Source organism: Delphinapterus leucas, chromosome 7 (genome assembly GCF_059928025.1).
Source record: "Delphinapterus leucas isolate spDelLeu-1000000601 "Yukka" chromosome 7, BTC_Dleu_Yukka2, whole genome shotgun sequence".
In the NCBI taxonomy this organism is placed as follows: domain Eukaryota; kingdom Metazoa; phylum Chordata; class Mammalia; order Artiodactyla; family Monodontidae; genus Delphinapterus; species Delphinapterus leucas.
Genome location: NC_143135.1, coordinates 76,475,460 through 76,496,468, shown reverse-complemented (window position 1 = coordinate 76,496,468; position 21,009 = coordinate 76,475,460). Strand labels below are relative to the sequence as shown.

Here is a 21,009-nt window from a genome sequence, read left to right as displayed (position 1 = left end):
ATATTAAAGAAAAAGAGAAAAAAATTAGGGAAAAGAACACAGAACAACAAAAAAGCAAAGTAAATATAGAAATACATCCAAAAAATTAAAAATATGGTACAAAACACAGAGGTCATAAAAGACTAAATAAAAAATACTAAAACAACAAACAAACAAATTAAAAAAAGAAAAAAAAAACAAAGAAAGAAAAAAATCTAGAACCAACAACAGAATGAATCAAAATATAATAAAATTAATAGTAATAATTATGTTTCCCTGGGGTCTCCACTGTAAGTGTCCTTGCACACATCGTGAGCCACAGCTGACCTCTGCCTCCCCAAGAGGCCCTCCTCTGCCTCTGGGCTGGTCTCTAGACCTGCTGTGGGCCCTGTGGGCATCACTAGACTCTGATCTGGCCCAATTCCTGCGTGTGCTTGCCCCCAAAGTCCACAGCTGCCAGAGCTAGACCGTTTTCATTTGTGGAAACACTCATTGTCTGCTCAGATATTCCATAGACGCAGGGTCTACCTATCTGATCATGAGGATTTAATCTGCAGCTTGTATAGCTGATGGAAAGTTTTTCGATCTTATTCCTTAGTCGCCCCATCCCTGGAGCTCCGCTTTGGTTTTATTCCCACTTCTGCGTGTGGTCCACCCACAGGAGTCTGGTCCTGAGGCTGCCTTAGAGCTCTTGGGTCTGTCTCAGTGAGGACAGGGAGCAGAGGTGGTTTGATGCTTGGATCACGGGAGCCCCTGAGGCACCAAATGTGCAGGGAAGCCGGTGGCCACAGGCGCAAGAGGTATCGCCCAAGTGAGGGCCTTTTCTGGTGCCCGGCATAAAGCACGTGAGGGCAAGCCCTGGCCATGCTTTTTTGTTTTTATTGCCTTGCATCCGGCGCATGATGGCCAGCTATGAGGGGGCTTTTTTTATTGCTCGGCAGCTGGCGCCAGTGTGTGGGGAGAGAGAGGTTACAATAGTCATTCCTCCCCTTGCCTGTGACTCAGCAGTAGTGCCCTGCTTCCATGGCAGTCTGGTCTTCCTCCATAGACATTCCCTGATGTGTATTTCCTCCCTCCCATCCCCTCAGTCCATCTCCCCACAGCCAACAGTAGTTCTTGCTCCAGGCCTGTTGTCTAATCCCCACACTCCAGCTCCCAGCCCCCTTACACACCTGTGAACACACATCCCAGTCTGGGACACATAGGGCCATGGTACAGACCATCTGTATATTTCTCACTCTGTCCCATCTGCCACAGATTGGCTACTTCACCCTCTTCCAAAAGCCTCAAATGCTTCCCTTCTGTCCCAATCAATTTCCCCTTCAGAGAGAGGGCTTCCCAGAATTCGGGAATCTCTTCTCTGCTTCAGTTCCCCTGGCCCTGGGTGCAGGTCCCATCCCGCTTCCTCTCCCCCTCCTTCTCCCTTCTTTTTTCCATCCTACCCAGTTATGCATGGATCTTTATAGTCCTTTCCAGTGTCCAAGGTCTTCTGCTAGTGTTCAGCCGGCGTTCTGTGAGAACTGTTGCATCTATAGGTGTATTCTTGATGCATCCATGGAGAGAGATGAACTCCATGTCCTCCTCTCTTTCGCCATCTTGAATCTCTTATAGTTTATTTTATACATGCTAGTTTGTACCTCTTAATCTCCTACCCCTATGTTGCTCCTCCACCCTTTCCTCTCCCTACTGGTAACCACCAGTTTTTTCTCCATACCTGTGAGTCAGCTTCTTTTTTGTCATATTCACTAGTTTGTTGTATTCTTTAGATTCCACATATAAGTGATGTCATACAGCATTTGTCTTTCTCTGACTTATTTCATTTAGCATGATACCATCCAAGTCCATGCATGTTGCTGCAAATGGCAATATTTCATTTTTTATGGCTGAGTAATATTCCATTGTGTATATATACCACATCTTTTTTATCCATTCATTTGTTGATGGGCACTTAAGTTGCTTTCATATCTTGGCAATTATAAGTAATGCTGCTATGAACATTGGGGTGCAAGTATCCTTTCAAATTAGTGTTTTGTTGGGGGTTTTTTTCAGATATATACTCAGGAGTGGAATTGCTGGGTCATATGGTAGTTCTATTTTTAGTTTTTTGAGAGAAGTTCATACTGTTTTCCACAGTGGCTGCACCAATTTACATCCCCACCAACAGTGTACAAGGGTTCCCTTTTCTCCACATCCTTGCCAGAATTTGTTACTTGTGTTCTGTTTGTTGATAGCCATTCTGACAGATTTGAGATGATACCTCACTGTGGTTTTGATTTGTATTACTACAATGATTAGCGATGTTGAGCATCTTTTTATGTGCCTATTGTACATTTGTGTTTCCTCTTTGGAAAAATGTCTATTCCGTTATTCTGCCCATTTTTTAATGGGGTTGTTTGTTTTTGATGATGAGTTGTATGAGCTGTTTATATATGTTGGATATTAACCCCTTATCTGTCAAATCATTTGCACATATTTTCTCCTATTCAGTTGGTTGTCATTTCATTTTGTTTATGGTTTCCTTTGCCATACAAAAGCTTTTAAGTTTAATTAGGTCCCGTTTGTTTATTTTTGCTTTTATTTCCTTTGCTTTAGGAGACAGATCCAAAAAATATTGCTATGATATTTGTCCAAGAGTGTTCTGCCTATGTTTTCTCATGAGTTTTAGGGTTTCTGGTCTAACATTTAGGTCTTTAATCCATTTTGAGTTTATTTTTCTATATGGTGTTAGAGAATGTTCTAATTTAATTCTTTTAGATGTAGGTGTCCAGTTTTCCCGGCACCACTTATTGAAGAGAGTGTCTTTTCTCCATTGTATATTCTTGCCTCCTTTGTCATAGATTAACTGACCAAAGTGCATGGGTTTATTTCTGGGCTCTCTATTCTATTCCATTGATCTCTGTGTCTATTTTTGTGCCAGTACCATGCTGTTTTGATTATTGTAGATTTGTAGTATGGTCTAAACTCAGGGCACATGATTCTTCCAGCTCTGTTCTTTCTCAAGATGGTTTTGGCTATTTGGGGTCTTTTGTGTTTCCATACAAATTTTTAAAATATCTTCTAGTTCTGTGAAAGATGCCATTGGCATTTTGATAGGGATTGCATTGAATCTGTAGATTACCTTGGGTAGTATGGTCCTTTTAACAATATTAATGCTTCTAACCCAAGAACATGGTATATCTTTCCATCTGTTTGTGTCATCATCAATTTCGTTCATCAGTGTTTTATAGTTTTCTGAGTACAGGTCTTTTACTTCCTTAGGTAGGTTTATTCCTAGGTATTTTATTCTTTTTGATGCTATGGTAAATCAGATTGTTTCCTTAATTTCTGTTTCTGATAGTTTCTTGTTAGTGTGTAGAAATGCAACATATTTTTGTATATTAATTTTCTTTATTTAAAAATTTTTTTCTCTGCCACCTCCCATTTTATCTTATTCTTTTTTGTAATTTATTTCATCTTTTATTTAATGTTGTGTTTCTCTTCTTTGATTTCTTGAAACTTAGATGCCACTTTATCTTTGAAATACAGTTGAAAGGATTGCTTCAGGCCATTTCCTACAACAATTCTTACTTTAATTTGTATTCGTCTGATTTTTGATTTTACATTCCCTTTTTATCATTTCTAAAAATATTTTTGCTTAAATTCTGTACAATATGCCTACTACTTACTACACATTTAAGTCTATATAATTCTATCTTGGCCTGCTATTGGACTTAGTAATTGTTAGCTGGTTCCCCTCATCTTCCTTCCTTGTTTGATTTTCCCTTTATAATTTGAGCTAGAAGACATGAAATCTCAGCTATTTGATTTGGTATGGAAAGAGGGAAACAGTGGTTGGGGACGTAAATGTAACTTTGAAAGGTGTCCACAGCTGGTTTGCAGGCATTTGTGAACCCAGACATTCTACTATGAAATATACTAGACCTTCTGCACTAGATTATGTCTTTTACTGAAGGGAAATTCCACTTAGATTTATTCCTATTATTCAAGAAGTGGAAGTAATATTGCAGGAAGCCAGATTATTGTTCAAGCCTTTGTGGCAAACAAGTTTTTTTTGTTGCTGTGCAATTATTAACTTATTCAACAGAATGATTGAGTATTACTATATACAAGGGACTGTGCTATCATCAAGGAGCTTACATTTTCATTGAGGACAGAGATAATTACCAAAATAATTATATAACATAAAATACTGTAGCCTGATAGAAGATGATAAATGTAAAGAAGAAAAATAAAACAGGGAAGCAGGTTTGAAGATGTTATGGTAAGTGTACATTTGTCTCTGCTCAGTCAAATACGATCAATAACTCCAAAATAATTCCCAGTTTTCCATTACTTCTCTCTCCTCTACCTCTTGTCTGGTCTTCAAATTTAGAAGATCAGGTCATGGGGTAAAAGTAGTTGGTGTGACCACATGGTCCTTATTCAGTTGGAATAAGGACCATGTGGTCCTTATTCCATGCAGTCCTTTTACCTTTCTATTATGAAAATGGACTTAAGGACTTATGTTCTTTGCTTTCCCTGTAGACTTCACGTGTGCCATGTGAAGTGCCTCTCACCCACCACTTTTAATATACATTAAGGTGTACTACATGGATTTTTTAAATGTTCCTGGGTTCTGCATTCTATTCTGTTGATCCATATATCCATTCCAAGAAACTATTAATAATTCAATAGTTTGGCTTAATATCATGTTTGGGTTATGGTAGTATTATTATAAATTTTAATACATAGCGTGGCATATATTAAAATCACAGTTGCTCTTTTAACAAAATTCTCTTGGCTACTCTAACACACATTTATTCTTCTCAATGAACAGTAAAACTATCACTTCTAATTCCAAAAAACATTGGATTCTGATTGAAACAGTATAAAAGTTATGTATTAATTTGAGCAGGATTGACACTTTAAGGTTTCCAATTCAGGAACATGTGTCTTTTCCTTAATTCAAATTTTTGTTTTGTGTCCTGTGACAGCATCTTACAGTTTTAATACAGGTCCCATGCTTTTCTTCAATATATTCTTGAGTATTTTATAACTTTCATATATGTTGTGGTAGAATATCTTCTATTTTTCAAGTGGTAATTATTAGAAGTGGTAAATCTAGTGATTTTTATAAACTTATGTTCTTTCTAGCCATGTAACTAAATTATCTCAATACATTGATAGGTTATTAGTAATCCTTTGAGTTTTCTAGATATACAGTCATTTTATCTGAAAATAAAGTATTTCATTATTAATATAATGTTTGCTGTTGGGTTTTGATAAATAGTCTTTATATGTTTATCTCTTTATTTTACTTTGAGGTTTGTTAAAGTAATGATGACTCCTAATGTGGCTTGCAGGATCTTAGTTCCCTGACCAGGGATAGAACCTGTGCCCCCTGCAGTGGAAGCAGGTATTCCTGACCACTGGACCACCAGGGAATTCCTGACTGAGGAATTAACAAAAAGCCTTTACATTAGTTTCCTATTGCTGCTGTAACAAATTACACAAATTTAGTGGCTTAAAACAACATAAATTTATGATCTTACAATTCTGGAAGTCAAAAATCTGAAATGGGTCCCAATGGACTAAAATCAAGGTGTCAGCAGGACTTCATCCTTTTGGAGGCTTCAGGGGAAAATCCATATCCTGGCATTTTCCAGCTTTAGAGGCTGCCCAAATTCTTTGGTTCATAGTTCCCATCGATGTTCAAAGTGAACAACAGTCAAGTCTTTGTCAATGTGCCATTTCTCTTAATCTGAATCTTCTGCTTCCCTCTTTCCACAAGTACCCTTGTGATTCCATTAGGCCCACCACGGTAATCCAGGATACTCTTATGTGTAATGTCAGCTGATTAGGAACTTTAATTCCATCTGCAAGTTTAATTTTCCTTTGATATCCAATGTAACATATTTACAGGTTCCTGAGATTATAACAGGGACATCTTTGAGGAGCTATCGTTCTGCCTTTCACAGCCTTTTTATCATCTACTGATAAAAATCATGTGATTTTTTCCCCCTTTGATCTGATATGATGAATTATCGTGGTATATATTCAATGTTTAACCATCCTTTTCTTAGAACAAGCTCTACTGAGACATAGTATAGGGTTCTGTTTTTAATTCTGCAGAATTCAACTTGCTGATGGCTTATTTAGAATTTTTAGCTATATAATCATAATTCAGTTTAATCTTTATTTCTAATATGATGTCTTTAAGGTTAAGGTTGCTTCATAAAATCTACAGGGAAGGTTTTGAGTTTTTCCTCTACTTTAAGATGGTATCAGAAATTTTTTGTTGATAAAGAAGATAAGACTTGGGCTGTGAAACTGGTATCAGAGCCAATTTTGGTAATTTATATTCTACCATAAAACTCTCCATTACCTGAATTATCAAATTTATTTCAGGAGAGTTGCACTTAATGTTTTTTTCTTATTCTTCTAATTATTTTAGTATATGTAATTATATCCTCTTTATGATACGTCGTATGATACATTTTTCTCCTTTTATTTATGGTTTACTTGACCCTTTCTTTATTATTAATGTCTTAACTGAATTCTTATTTAGCTCATTTGCTTTCCGTCTTTTTCCACAACAAAATTATATACTCCTATGTGTATATTTTTTATATTTGACTGCATTCCATGTTTTTTAAAATATTTATTTATTTATTGGCTGTGTCATGTCTTAGTTACGGCATGCAGGATTTTTCACTGTGGCACGTGGGCTCTTTGCTTCTTTGTGGTGCACGGGCTTCTCTCTAGTTGTGGCATGTGGGCTCCAGAGCACTTGGGCTCTGTAGTTGCAGCATGCAGGCTGTCTAGTTGTGGCATGTGGGCTTAGTTGCCCTGTGGCATGTGGCATTAGTTCCCCGACAAGGGATCGAATGCAGCGTCCCCTGCATTGCAAGACGCATTCTCAACCACTGGACCACCAGGGAAGTCCCCATGGGTTTTGATTTGAAGTGTTGTCTTCTTTTTCTTAATGTCTAGACAATTAATAAATTTTACATTGATTTCCTCTTTGATCAAGAACTTAATTAGAAAAGTGTGACGTGCCAAGTTAATTAGTTAATTTTGATATTTTTAATGATAATATTTAATTTTTAATGATATTTAAGAATATAGTAAGCTTTCATTTTTTAACAACTTATTAAGGATCCCTTGTATATATTTTATTTTTTAAATTCTCTATATCTGTGCTTATTAATTATCCTATTTACATACAAAATTTGAAAGAAATATATGGGTATTCCTACTTTGTGTTTTTATCAAGTTTTTCTTTTTTGAGGATTTTTCTGTTTTAATTATTTGACTATTATATTGTTTGCTATTAAAGGCATATACTTATATCATCTTTGAGGGCAGAGTACCTTTTATCCTTTCTTAATATCCCTACTTTGTCTCATTTTAATATCTTTGGACTTGAATTCTGTTTTATCTGTTATTACATATACTTCTGCTTGCCACATTTTGTATTTTCCTGGTTCACCTTTCTCATCTTTTAATTTTCAGCTTATTTTCCTATGTTTTTATTGTGTTTCTTGTAAAAACTACAAACAGAATTTTGTAACCCAAGCTGACCTTCTTTGATGTCAACAGGGAAATTTAGTCCATTAATATTTGTTGATATAATCAATATATAAAATTTTTATTTCTTCCAACACATTTTCTGTTCAGTGTGTGTGATACTTCCTCATTATTACCTCTTTTCCCTTTTCTTACTTTGCTGGCTTGGTCATATTTCTTTTCATTTCACTTTCCCCATTCAGTCCTCCTTGTTAAATTGGAAGTTTTACTCTGCTTTTCCATTTTGCTAGTGCTTACATTCCCATCCTGATGTCATAATTAAATCTATATTTCTCTTTTATTATATCAGAATTAAACAGTAACTATGACTGATCATTTCACCAATTATTTTATTAACACATACTAAAGAAGTTCAGAAACTGTTTTCCCTCTCCTCTCCAGTTTTTTGCTAAAATAGTTCAGAATTTTTATTATTAGGCTATATTTAAGCTGTCATTTCTAATATGTCTCTTCTCTCTCAAGAACCTTTCTTAACACTTGTCTGATAAATTCCTACTCATAGGAACATCATCCATTCAGATTCAGTCATATATACTGTAAGAATAATTATGCAATACTTTATCCTTTCTTTGCATGTTGTTTGAATGTCATATTCTTTCAGTTTTTCCAGGAAACTTCTAGCTTGAATTTAGGGTCCTCCATTCCCTTCTATAATTCTGTAGGTTTTCTGATTTTCTATGTGTCCCTTAACAATATTCTTGTTTGTTTCGACTTTGAAGGCTACTACATACAGTTTAGCTATAAACATTCTTGCACATGTCTCCTGGTGTTCATGTGCAAGAGCTTCTGTAGTTAAGGTATGCCCTGATTATAATATATGTTCATCTTGGCTTTACTAGATAATGCCAAATTGTTTTCAAAGTAGTTTTACCAGTTCACACCCCATATCAACTCTGTATGAAAGTTCCTTTTTGTGTGTCTTTGCCATTCTGGATAGGTTGTATTTCATGGTGGTTTTAATTTGCATTTCTCTCGTTACTAATGAGATCAATTGTATTTTTCTTGCCTATTTCTATTTTTCTTCCTCTATAAAATGCCTGTTCATATCTTTTCTTTCTGATTTATAGGAATTCTTTGTGTATTCTGGGTATATATGTTACAAATATCTAATTATAGGATGAGAAAGAACAGCCTATGTGATAAAGTGGTATTTGGGCATAAACTGAAGTGAAATGAAGAACAAATCTTGCAAATATTTAGGGAAAGATAATTTCAGGCAAGGGAAACAGGGTAAAGACCTGAGGTAGGAACATATTCAACAAGTTCCAAGAACATGGGCATCAGTATGGATGGCGCTGGGGAGACTGTAAGATAGACTGCCTGTGCAAGATTATGTTGGGCCTTGTAGAGCTTGATAAAGAATTTGGACTTCATTCTAAGTAGGCTGACTGGTCACTGAGAGTCTTGAGCCAGGAGTAAAATAATCTGTAGTTTTTAAAGTCTCACTCAGCTGGGTAGTGAATAGACTGTGGAAGTACAAGGATGAAAGCTGCGAAATCAGCCAGCACATGTAGCAATAATACAGCTCTGATGATGGTGGCTTAAATTATGGTGGAAGAGTGGAAATGGGGAGAAATGATTGGATTGGGGTTATAATTTCATGGCATCCACCAGGATTTGCTGATGAATTGGATATGAAGTGAGAGAATAAGTGAAGTATCAAGGATGACAGCAGAGTTTTTGTCCAGATCAAGTGTGTAAATGGAGTTAAAAAATGGAAGCTGCAATTCTGGGGCAAGTGTATCAAAGTTTTGTTTTGAACATATTAAGTTTTGGGGGGTGTTATTAGACATACAAGTGGAGATACTGAATAGACAATTAGATAGTTAAGTCTAGAGTTCCCAGAAAAAGTTGAGGCAGGAGTTATAAATTTGTAATCATTCCATATCTATGTGACATTAAAGATATAAGAGTAGATGCTAACACCTATAAAGAGAGTGTAGCTATCTAAGAGAAGTCTGAGGACTGAGCTCTGGAACTCCAAGACTTAGAAGTCAAGAAGATGTAAAAAGCAAGCCCGAGAGACTAAAGGAGTGGCCACAAGAGTGAGTTATGTGGAAGCCAAGAGAATAGATGAAGGAAATGATGAACTGTGTCAAGTACCACTGATGGTTTGATTAAGATAAGTACTGAGTATTGACCATTGTATTTTGACCAGTGGAAATCATTGGTGCCCTTGCCAAGAACAATTTTATTGGAGTAGGGAGTAGTAGAAAAACCTGACTGGAATAGGTTCAAGGGAGAATGGGAGGAGAGGAAGTAGAGAGAGTAATTTCTCTTCATGGGATGGATTGTGCATAAGAGGGACTATCATGCAGACAAGAGGGCAGATGATTTCAGAGAAAAGTCATTGAGTAGGTGAGAAGAAATAAGATTTAGTGCTGAAATGGTAAGAGCATACGCAGTTCATTCATTGTAACAGGAGGGAAGCAGAGTATAGGGTTACCAATATTATACATTGATTACAAAGAAAATGTTCTCCAGATGGATCTCCTCTTTTCCTAAGCCTCAAAAAATCAGTTCCTCTGCATCTGATTCCATCCTCAAAATGATGTCCATCAGATTGAATGAAAGACAACTATTAAGTCCTTCTCCCCATCTTCTTTCTTATACCCCCATGCCCATCCCTAGCATTTGAACCTGTCTTCCCTCCTTACCACAAAACAATGAAAGCTTCTGAAGATAGATGCAGTCGGGTAGAATAGTGGGTGGGAGGTGGTTACTGGGCCCACACACCTAGTTTCTACTTAGGTTACCAAACCACCAGGTACTGTTATTTTTCAGAAGTACATGAGTAACATTGCAATACAGAGTCATTCTAAATTTTTACTGAATTCTGAGTACTTTTTGCCATTATCTAGTTAATCAATCAACAATTATATAAAATTCTATAGATTTGTTTGTTATATTATTTAATAGTGATTTTTATACATGAAGACTAGGAATCATTTCTTTGAAAGACTACCTTATATAAAATCCAGCAAATCAAAAAAAAATCACATTGCTGTTCACATTATCTTTTTAGTACTCTTCCTGTGATATTCCTTTTTCAAGATCTAGGTTAAGTCAAAATAATAACTTCAATAGCTGAACAAATATTTATCAGTAGTCCACTGTATGATAGATGGTTTGGAAAGCTTCAGATCTACATAGGTAAATAAAAGAGACCTGGCCCCTATCCTCATGGGTCAATTAGCCTAGCAGAGGAGGAGGCTGTGTGCTCTGAAGGAAACAAATGCAGCAATAGAGAATAACTACAGAAAGACATAATAATGTATTCTTTCATTCATTCAGCAGAGATTTATTGAGGCACTGCCGGACACTGGAGAGAATATACAAAGCTGACAAAGAGGTGGTATCTTCTCTGACGATCACTGTCAAGAACAGGGGAACTTTTTCATTAACCCTCTTCTTCTCTTAACATTATCTTCCCTTGGGGACTCTGATTTGTATCTACAAATGTGTATGTGGTTACAAAAATTATATATCTAAATTTTAATCTAATTTCATCCTCTTTGGGGCTCTGGACCTTAACTTAAAGTTGCCAGTTGTGGTAGAATTAAAGGAAAACAATACTTTTTATATTTTACTCTATGATGAAACAAAGGCAATTTAAAATTAAGATTGGTGCAGATGTACATGTGTCTTTACAGTTCCTATTTTATATAATGTCAAGAGGAGCTAAGGTTAACTGTATTTTTAATAACAGCTAGTTATTTTATTTAACTTGCTAAGAGAAAAATCAGTGACTGCGTTGCTTGACAATGGAACTAATGAGGTCCAAATCATAGGCTTGATCTCAAATGCAAACCTCATAGAGAAAAATATTCTAAAGTAGTGTTTTCCAAACTGTTAATCTCATGAGATACTAGCAGGTTTTTCATCAAGTGAAAAAGACAGATATACTTGGGAAACACTATATATTAATATTATTCTCTTAGAGATCCATAATCCATACAACGTATTGAAGGTTCTGAGATACAGTACTAAGTAAGGTAAGGATATCACTTCAACTTTTCTAATACAGCATTGCTTAAACATATTTGACCATAGAAGCCTTTGTCGTTTGTTTGTTTGCTTGGGTTTTGGAGGGAGGAGAAAATAGGTGATTAGGAACACTTTTTAATATCAGAAAATGCAAACTAAATGAAGTTATAGTTTCCCTTCCTCTCTCAATTCTTTCTGAAGTCACAGCTAACATTAGTGAGTGTCTGCTATATGCCAAGCACCACATACTTTTACACATTATTTTACCTAGGCTAATGGTGATATTGTGAGGTAAATGGCCTGTTTAATAGGTGAGTAAACTGATACTTGGATAAATAAAATAATCCACCCCAGATATAATGCTTCTAAATGATAGGATTCATACCCAGATATGACCAACCCAAAGTTCATTTTTCCCACATGCCACATGTTCATAAGCTGTAGATAAATGGAAGAGTTATTGCATCTCTTAAGATTTATTTTGGGAAGACCAAACATATTCATTGTAGGGGGTGGAGGGTAGAGGTGGCAAGATTGTAACAATTTAGCACTTTAGGAAAACATCTCTTAATAATACTTTACATTTATTCAATTCTTTAAGTTAATTCTCCTGGTGTGCAAAGTTCTCCCTTGACATACACTGCTTGATTAGCTCCAGAAGAGTCATTAGCCTGCAGATTTAGAGAAATAAAGCCTATGTGAAGGGGCAGCAGTGTGGTCTAGTGGAAAGACCATAGTCTTTCCCTGACTGTTCTATTTAATGTCCTGTTCCCTCAAGTCACTCTCTGTTACATTACACGTTTCACTCATAGTGCATACTATTGTGTGGTATTATCTTACTCTTTATTTGTTTGCGGGCCCTCTCTATCTTCCCACCAGAATATAAGTCGCATGAAAGCAGATACCTTGTTTGATTATTCAGAGCTGTAGTTTCAGGACCTTAAACGGTGCCTGGTACATGAAACCACTCAATCAGTGTTTTATGAGTAAGTAAAAGAAAGAATAAAATAGATTAACCCTTGATTAATATCTCTGCTTTGGCATTTATTATCTCTATAAACTTGGCCAATTACTTAGCTTCTATAAACCTATTCCTCATCTTTAAAATGGAAATGCTAGTGTTTATTTCAAACCCTTGAACTGCAAGTTAAATTACATAAGATAGATATGTAAATGATCTAGTTCAATTGTAATTCATCCTTCAACTTTGCTTTTATCACATGTCCCCCCTTTTTATCACTGAGACTCATGAAAAGACTGGATCACAAGCAGAAATGTGAACATTTCTATATTAATTCAAACTGCATTATATATAATCAGCATGTTAGGAAATTGGAATTTATTTTTGGTGTAAGACTTTTTACACTGAACAAAATGTAAAACATTTGCATTAGTTTTCAGTAAGATTCCATGGTTTCATAGTGTAATCAAATCCTGATAAAACCAGAACTGAAAAGGCATAAAAAAGAGAAAAGGGGTTAAAGTAAATGAAAAAGAAAACCATTTTGGTTATTATTGGGGAGGGAAGGGGCTGATAGGATGTATGTCTTATTTTCTGCTAACCACAGTATTTTAGGATTGGAAGGAATCAACCTTTGTGCTCTTTCCCACAATCTCTTGCCTAGACCTCTTTTCCAGAATCCCACCAAATGACCATGAAGTCCCTGCCTGAAACACCAGAGAGATTGTGTGAGAAAAAGTTTGGACTTCAGAGCCCACATAACCCAAGCTCTATCACTCTAACATTGGGCACGCCATCTTCTTGACTCTTCATTTTCCCAATTTACAAATGGAATTAATAATACCTACTTGTTGTGAGGCATAAATGATACATATATAAAATTCCTGGCATATAGTAGATACTCCACAAATATTACTTCCCTTCCCTCTGGTAACTCATTCCTTCCCCAGGAAACTTGTTTGAAACATCTCCTTAAACATTTCTGGATGCTTTCTATATATTGACCCCATGGCATTTGTTTCTCTGTCACCTATCCATTCTAACACAACTTTGGAGGGGGGTGGTTTATAGAACAAGTGTAATCCTTTTTCTTTATGACAATACTTGAGCTCAGAAATCACAAAGGCAAATGCTTGCAGAGACCAGGCAGGTAACTTAATTGGGCAGAGTGACCTGATTTAAGAAAATTGACCAATGGCCTACTACCAGTTTGTGGTAGGAACCGGGATGTGTTGGAGTGTCTGTGCCCCATTCAAAAGCAGCAGCTGTAGCTTGGCTTTAACAGATTGTCGCCACCCAGCTAATTCAGAGATGCTTTCATAACTCCGGAAAGAATTGTGTGAGCCAAACAAAACATGTCTATGAGCCAGAACAAGGATTAGATACAGCAAACTGCAACCTCTGCTCAGATGATTGCAAACCATTATCAAGCCTTCCTTAGGCTTTTTTCCTGGCTTAAACAGCACAGACACTTGATACTGTTAAGTAGCCCATGCCTGTCATAGAGCAGGTGGGAGCTGTAGTCCAGCCTGCCCTCTGATCACCCCAAGGCACCTGGGAACCAGCAGTGGCCCAGTTTTACATCTTGGTCTCCTTCAACCAGTCCTCATGAGGCAGATTTCTACTCATCTCCCTGTGTCAGACTGTTTTTCTTCCTAACACACGACAATTCAGCAAAATAGAAATTCTAGAAATTGTCCAGAAATACCAATGTGGCCTGACCAGCACAAGCTGTAGACTCTCTCCTCCCTTAATTTAGAAATTAGATTCTTAACTTTGGGTCCTTATATCTCATAATAGTCCATGTATTGATTTCAAGGAATTTCAAATGATCATGAGTCCGCTGAAATGGTGCACAAGATTTTGTGGGGTTTGCATATGTATATGCATATCTTTTAACAGATTCTTAAAAGAATAAAACTCAAAAGGAGATTCAACATCTACTAAACACTATGTTTTAATTATGTAGTCTGTAGCATTAACTTTGGGAAGGCAGTCCTGTCAGAATATTGACCAACACTGAGCTTGGTTTCTGCTAAAAGCCATTTGTCTTTTCTACATGTTACTGCGAAGCTCCATAACCTTGCATGGGATACTGGTGTAATTACCCACACCCATCAGCCCAGTGAACGCTGGTGTAATTAATTCTTTAACCCAAGTCTGAGACCTAACATTTTTACTTATTGTATCTCATTTTATCAGATAGATGCCAAAGCCTATAATGCTATAATTTTAAGAAAAATCATTCTCTGCTGGAATATTTAGTTTCTATGTATTTATATTACCTTCCTTTCTTTTTTTTTTTTTTTTCTTCTCTGTAGGTCGAAAGTTTAAAAAGTTCAATAAAGTTAGAGTTATGAGAGCACTAGATGCCGTTGCTCTCTCACAGCCGGTGGGCATTCCAAATGAAAGCCAAGCCCTAAGCCAGAGAATCACTTTTTCACCAAATCAAGACTTACAGTTGGTCCCCCCACTGATCAACTTGCTCATGAGCATTGAACCAGATGTGGTCTATGCAGGACACGACAACACCAAACCTGATACCTCCAGTTCTTTGCTGACAAGTCTGAATCAGCTAGGCGAGAGACAACTTCTTTCAGTAGTCAAGTGGTCTAAGTTACTGCCAGGTAATAATTATTTGTATATAATAGCATGTAATAAAAACTTTACTATGGCTTTTTACTAGTGGGTGGTTAAATAAAACAGTCTGTGCAATAAATTAAATATCGTGTAAACAGGGTGTTTTAGTATGTGTTTCAGCAGTTCAAAATATTTATCTAGGACTCTATATTATATGTTACTTGTCTAGGACCCTACTGTGTGCTATGGAAATACAAAAGACATAGATAACATTTTGAGTCTTGTTGATGAATCAAGGCTTACATAATGAAATAGTTACAGATTAGCATAAATCAATATGTTAAACCATAGATAATATAGTAGTTCAGAAAAAAGACAAACTGACCATCTTTTTAGAAATGTCTAGTTCATTCCAAATCCTAATTTAACCAACCTCACATGGTTGAAAATAAAACTGAATGTACCTATTCATATAACAAATCAAAATAGTATTGAGTATAGCAGAGTATCTAAAGTCAATTAAGAAATAAAATTCCTAAACATAAACAAATAATTTGGACATAGAGAAACCTCCAGTCACTATTTTCTCGAATTAATACCTAGACAGTGAGAATTTGGCTTATATTATCATGAAAGGATTTCAGTCACTTTATTTATAAGCTACTTTTGCTCCTCAGCACAGCTCCATAGGAGCCAAGCAGTTGAAAGAGTTTACAGGGGTGCAGTTCTCACCTGGCTAAATCTTAGAGTGCAAAGCCAAGAGAATACATGGGTAGTAATTACTTGTGGAGGCATTAATCCCATAATTAGAAATAGAACATTTTTGATCTTTGTGTCCTTTTCCAAAGTTACTTTCTCTTCACACCAATAATATCCTTATACTCCTTTAGACCAGTTTATTTTTCCAATATCTGATCAAGAATTAAACATAATATGCCATTTTAGTCTCCAAGTAAATTTAATAGTCTTTTTAAAAAAGAATTCATTTCCCAATTTGCATTAATATTATTTCTCAGTTATTATTCTACCTGAAAGGTTTGAAATACTATAGATGAATTGTTATTGAAAATTCAAGATTACATGAGACAGAAAGAAAAATAGATTCCTGTTTGTTGAATCTTTTAAAAAATACATGTTGAGAAAAGTTAATTAGATTCACTATTCTAGTGAAGATAAAGTAAAATCAAAAATCACAGTGCCCAGGTTCTTATTAGCTTCATTCTTGCTGAAAAGCCTTGGACAGGTAATATTTTTTTCCACTAGAAAAGTTCTGAATTTTTTTTTTAAGTTACTGTAAAGTAGTTATCAAATTTGATAGACCTTTATTAAATTAAAATATTACAATAACATTGGCGAACATTTTCTATTTAAAAATATGAGTGTTTGGGGCTTCCCTGGTGGCGCAGTGGTTGAGAGTCCACCTGCCGATGCAGGGGACACGGGTTCGTGTCCCGGTCTGGGAAGATCCCACATGCCGCGGAGTGGCTGGGCCCATGAGCCATGGCTGCTTAGCCTGCACGTCTGGAGCCTGTGCTCTGCAACACGAGAGGCCACAACAGTGAGAGGCCCGTGTACCGCAAAAAAAAAAAAAAAAAAAAAAATATATATATATATATATGTAAAGTGTTTATGTGTTTAAACTTTTCTGTTTTTCTATGATTTGGAAAAGGTTATTTCTTTGATGTTTGTTGATATAGTTCATATTTCTTTTGTTTGCATTTTGTACGTTCTCTATTGTTTAAAAAGATTCTACTGTCATTGGCAAAGTTAGAAAATAACCAGTCATAATTCCAACTATAATTTATTCATTTTGGGAAAAAGCTAAGTGAGCTTCTTAAATTGAAACACTATTATCTCTCTAGATTTTTGATCCCCGCACACCCTCAAAAAGAGTGAGAGAAAATTTTTACATTGTATTTGGTGGCAACATTTTTAATGTTACAAAATGTAATTTGTGTGTAAGTAAACAAGAATGATGGCATCACCAGTATTACATGTACTGTTTTCACTAACTGTATAATAAGGGAAACATTAGGATTATTAAAGTATAGTGTGGCCCATGGTCTGTCAAACCATATTTTCATGGTCTGAATTCTGGGAATAACTCGAATGAATGATTAAAATAATCAGTGAACTAGAGTGACTATATCAACCTCTGTGAAAGGACTCTGAAGGACACATATATATATAAAGTAATCTGGTATATCATTAACTACTCAAAAGCTGTCAGTTGACTTTAAATCAGAGTAGTTTTTATTTACTTGATTCACTCAGTAAGTGTCTATTGCATACTTCCTGTGTGCAAGACTTAACAATTAAACAGTGGTGTTAGAAAGAGAAGCCAGAAGGCTGAGCGCATGGTGTTAATGCATTTTGGTGCAGCACATCCTAGCATCTGGTCATCAGTTTTGTACATAAGAGGAACTTATTTTATCCATTCACTCACATGTTACTGGTCTGTGAAAGATGGCCTTGGTTAAATGAAGCTTATTAGTAGTCAGTTTACTTATTTACAGTGAAAAAAAAAGATGCTAGGAAAACATGTAGGTAGATCAGGTAATTCTTTCACAATAGGAAAGTGTAGTTGGGAAGTCACCTTATGATCAGATTTCAGGCCCTCTGAGGCATAAAAGGAGAAAAATCTGCCTTGAAGATCTGGGTGAAAGGAATCATGGTCCTAAACTAAACAGGGACAACACTTCTTCACAGGATCATATGTTCTCTGGTTAAGCTCATTTGAATAGCAGACCTGTAGGGATTTGAAGTTAAAATACTGTATATAATAAGTGTTTGCTCAAGAACTAAAACTTGTAGATTATATGTGTTTATCCAAATAAACCAATGCCCTTTAACTTTGCCAAGAAAAAAGATAATATTAAAAATTTCTCAGGAGAAAAAAAGATCAGCTGCAGAATGATAATCATTACCAAGGTGACAGCATGCATGAGGGCCTCAAGGCATGTATCTGCAGGTCCCTGAGAGGATTTATGTTGCCTGGTCAGGGATTCTCATTTCATCTTTGTCTATGCTCTTCTTTTATCTTGGACCTGTTACAATAATTGCATTGTATTTAACATTGTTCCCATAGTATTTCAGAGATATCTTTGTTTCTATTTAATGGAGACTTGCAAGATACTTTAGCCTCATGATAGTACATTTACAAGCGGTCTCTTAGGATACATTGCCTCTGACATATTGTACCTATACATGAATGATTTCACATTGACATTTAGCTATAATTTCAGTGGGTAATGTTTTCTTATTTGAAACTTGAAGCAACACAATATTTACAAAATTTAAAAAATGAACAAGACATATTCCCTCTGTTAAGGAACATTCAATACAACGGCATATAAGACACCCAAACAACTATACAGTTGACCCTAGTACAATGTGGGAGCTAGGGACACTGATCCTCCGAGCAGTCAAAAGTCCACATGTAACTTCACAGTGAGCCCAGTTCTGCATCCACAGATTCAGCCAACTGCGGATCATGTAGTACTGTAGTATTGAAAAAAATCCTGGGTGAGTGGACCCACTTCAAACCCATGTTGTTCAAAGGTCAACTATAGAAGTATGTGAAAGTGGCATAAGATACAGATTTTTAAAAATGGGGACAGAAGAACATTTTTGGCTTCAGGGACAAGAGAAGGATTCAGAGACAAGGTTTCAGTTAAAGTACACCATGAAGGAGAAATGAGACTCTGATAAATCGTGATTAAGACAAGAAAGCATTCTGGATAGAAGGAATAGTGTGGCTGGTGGTATAAAATAAGGAAGTCATGAGGTATGCTTGGCAAACAATGAATTAGACCAGCATAAGAATGGTTCTCAATCTTTTCAGGTGTGAAGGTCCCTTAGTAACATAAAAAGATGTCATCATACCTTCCCCCACGGCATAGTAATTAAAACTTTTAATAGCTGTTGATTGAGAAAAAATACATTTGTGCGTATGGTTTCTCAAACACTACTGGCCTCCTGGGGGTTTCATCATCCAAGTATTAAGAAACCACTGACAATAAAGTTATATTGGGGAGAGTGGCAGAAAGTAAATTTAGAGGCATACATTATGGGCTGAGTCAGGGTAGGCTTTGGAAGTTAAATCATTAAGTACTCATTCCCAGTCCAATTTCATCTTTAAATATTCTTCATCCTGTGTATTAATACATTGTAGCAGAATTGATGTGACAGAGAGGTTTGGGAGAAATATTTCCTTTTTATAAATGTTGTCTTGATTCTTCTATTTAGTTGGTGAAAACAATCTATTCAGGTCAATGCTTTGACATTTTTAAACATACCTTACTTCTTGGTCTCAGCTAGCCAGACTACTTGCAATCATCAATATCAGAGGACTTGAACAGTCCTTTGTCTGGTTTTCTGCCTTTGAAGCATGCCAAAATATCTTTTGAGTCAGTGATAGCCATTGCATGTGTGACAAAAGATGTTTTTCTCTCGCCCCAAATCAAATGAATAAATTAAATTACTTTCCCCAACAAAGTGATAGAAAAGAAATGAGATTAGCCTTCTAAGAGTAAAGTCAGGCTTTGATAATACCTTTATGAAGACTTTAAACAATGATTTTTCTGATATCCTATTCCACTGACATTTCTATTGCCAATGTCACCAAAATGTTTTACTTATCAAATCAAATGAATACTTTCAGCCCTTAACATGTTTCACATGCCTCTGGGGCCATTGCCAAAGTAACCATGTCTTGACAAACCCTTCCTTTGGCGTTCGTCACTTGCCTTCCAGACAGATATGTTTCTCTCAGTTTACATATCTCCTGTTTCCTTTGTGGATTTGTTCTGCCACTCACACCATGAATTTAGCATTTCCTGGTTCTATCTTATATTCCAGTAGTTTCTCAGTCTGCAAGGCTGGATGTGCTCACTCATGGCCTTGTTTTCAACTACCACTATATTCCGATGACTCCTAATTACATGGTACCAACCCAGACCCTCTACGGAACTACTGGACCATATATTTCTACTGCTTATTACACATTTCCACCTGAATGAACTTCCAAGCCAATATGACCTTCTGCTCCGTGAGCCTAAGGCCTTTTTCTGTATCTTGAAATGGCACTGCAGACAGAATCTTGATTATAATCCTTGGCTTACTTTTCTCCTTCACCTCCTGTCTAATTAGTTATCGAATTCTGTCACCTCTGCTTATTATAGATATGATTCATTATCCACGATATTTACACTGCTACTGCCTTGAGCTAGTTTAGGTCCTCGTCATTTTTTCCTAGATTTCAGTCGTAGACCCCTGACTGACACTATTACCACAGTTTCACACTACCCCCAAACCATACTCAATTCTGCCACCAGAATCATCTTTCAAAAACAATTATAATCAATTATGTTATTCCCTTCCCTTTCCAGAACAAAGCCAGAGTTCTTAGCCTTAGTACCCCAGGCCCTTCTGTGATCTGCCTCCTGAGTTTGCACATTTTCTCTCACTCTCCCACTTCAAGCACCTTAAGCTTCAGTTCCCACAAAGCTCTTTGCTCGATTTCCTGCCTTTCTTCGTCCATATTGTTTTCCCTACCTGGAGGCCCTTCTTTTCTCCTACATCTTCCCCGGCTAGTCCCTAACTAGCCTTCAGGATGCTAATCAACCTTTCCCTAGAAAGATTTTCCTGCGCCTTCCCAGACTGAAGCCAAAGACCCCTTTTCTCTCCCAGCGCTTCACCCTTGCCTTTGTCAACCACACCACTGTCACGCTTCAGTGGTAATTATGTTCTACTTATCTGTCTGTCTCACAGACTACAAATGTTAAAGGCAGAAACAGCATCTTTCTTGTCTTTATGCCGAGTTGCAAACATAATGCTTCATCCCAAACAGGTGCTTAAAGAATATTTATAGAAATTTAAATTTTGGAATTGGTATGAAAGAACTATGCTACCTTAAATCATTACCCATCATG

At 36.3% G+C, this 21,009-nt stretch overlaps 1 protein-coding gene across 2 annotated transcripts in view; it reads left to right on the top strand.

Annotated features, from left to right (window-relative positions):
* The window catches only part of PGR (progesterone receptor), a 101,358-nt gene that overhangs the window by 55,331 nt on the left and 25,018 nt on the right, over positions 1-21,009 (top strand). The window contains exon 4 of one of the 2 annotated variants that reach the window (XM_022562071.3): positions 14,818-15,123. The exons of the other annotated variant lie outside the window; for it this stretch is intronic. Within the exon in view, the coding sequence (XP_022417779.2) occupies positions 14,818-15,123 (306 nt within the window). The remainder of the gene's footprint in view (positions 1-14,817; positions 15,124-21,009) is intronic. 2 annotated transcript variants of the gene reach the window in all.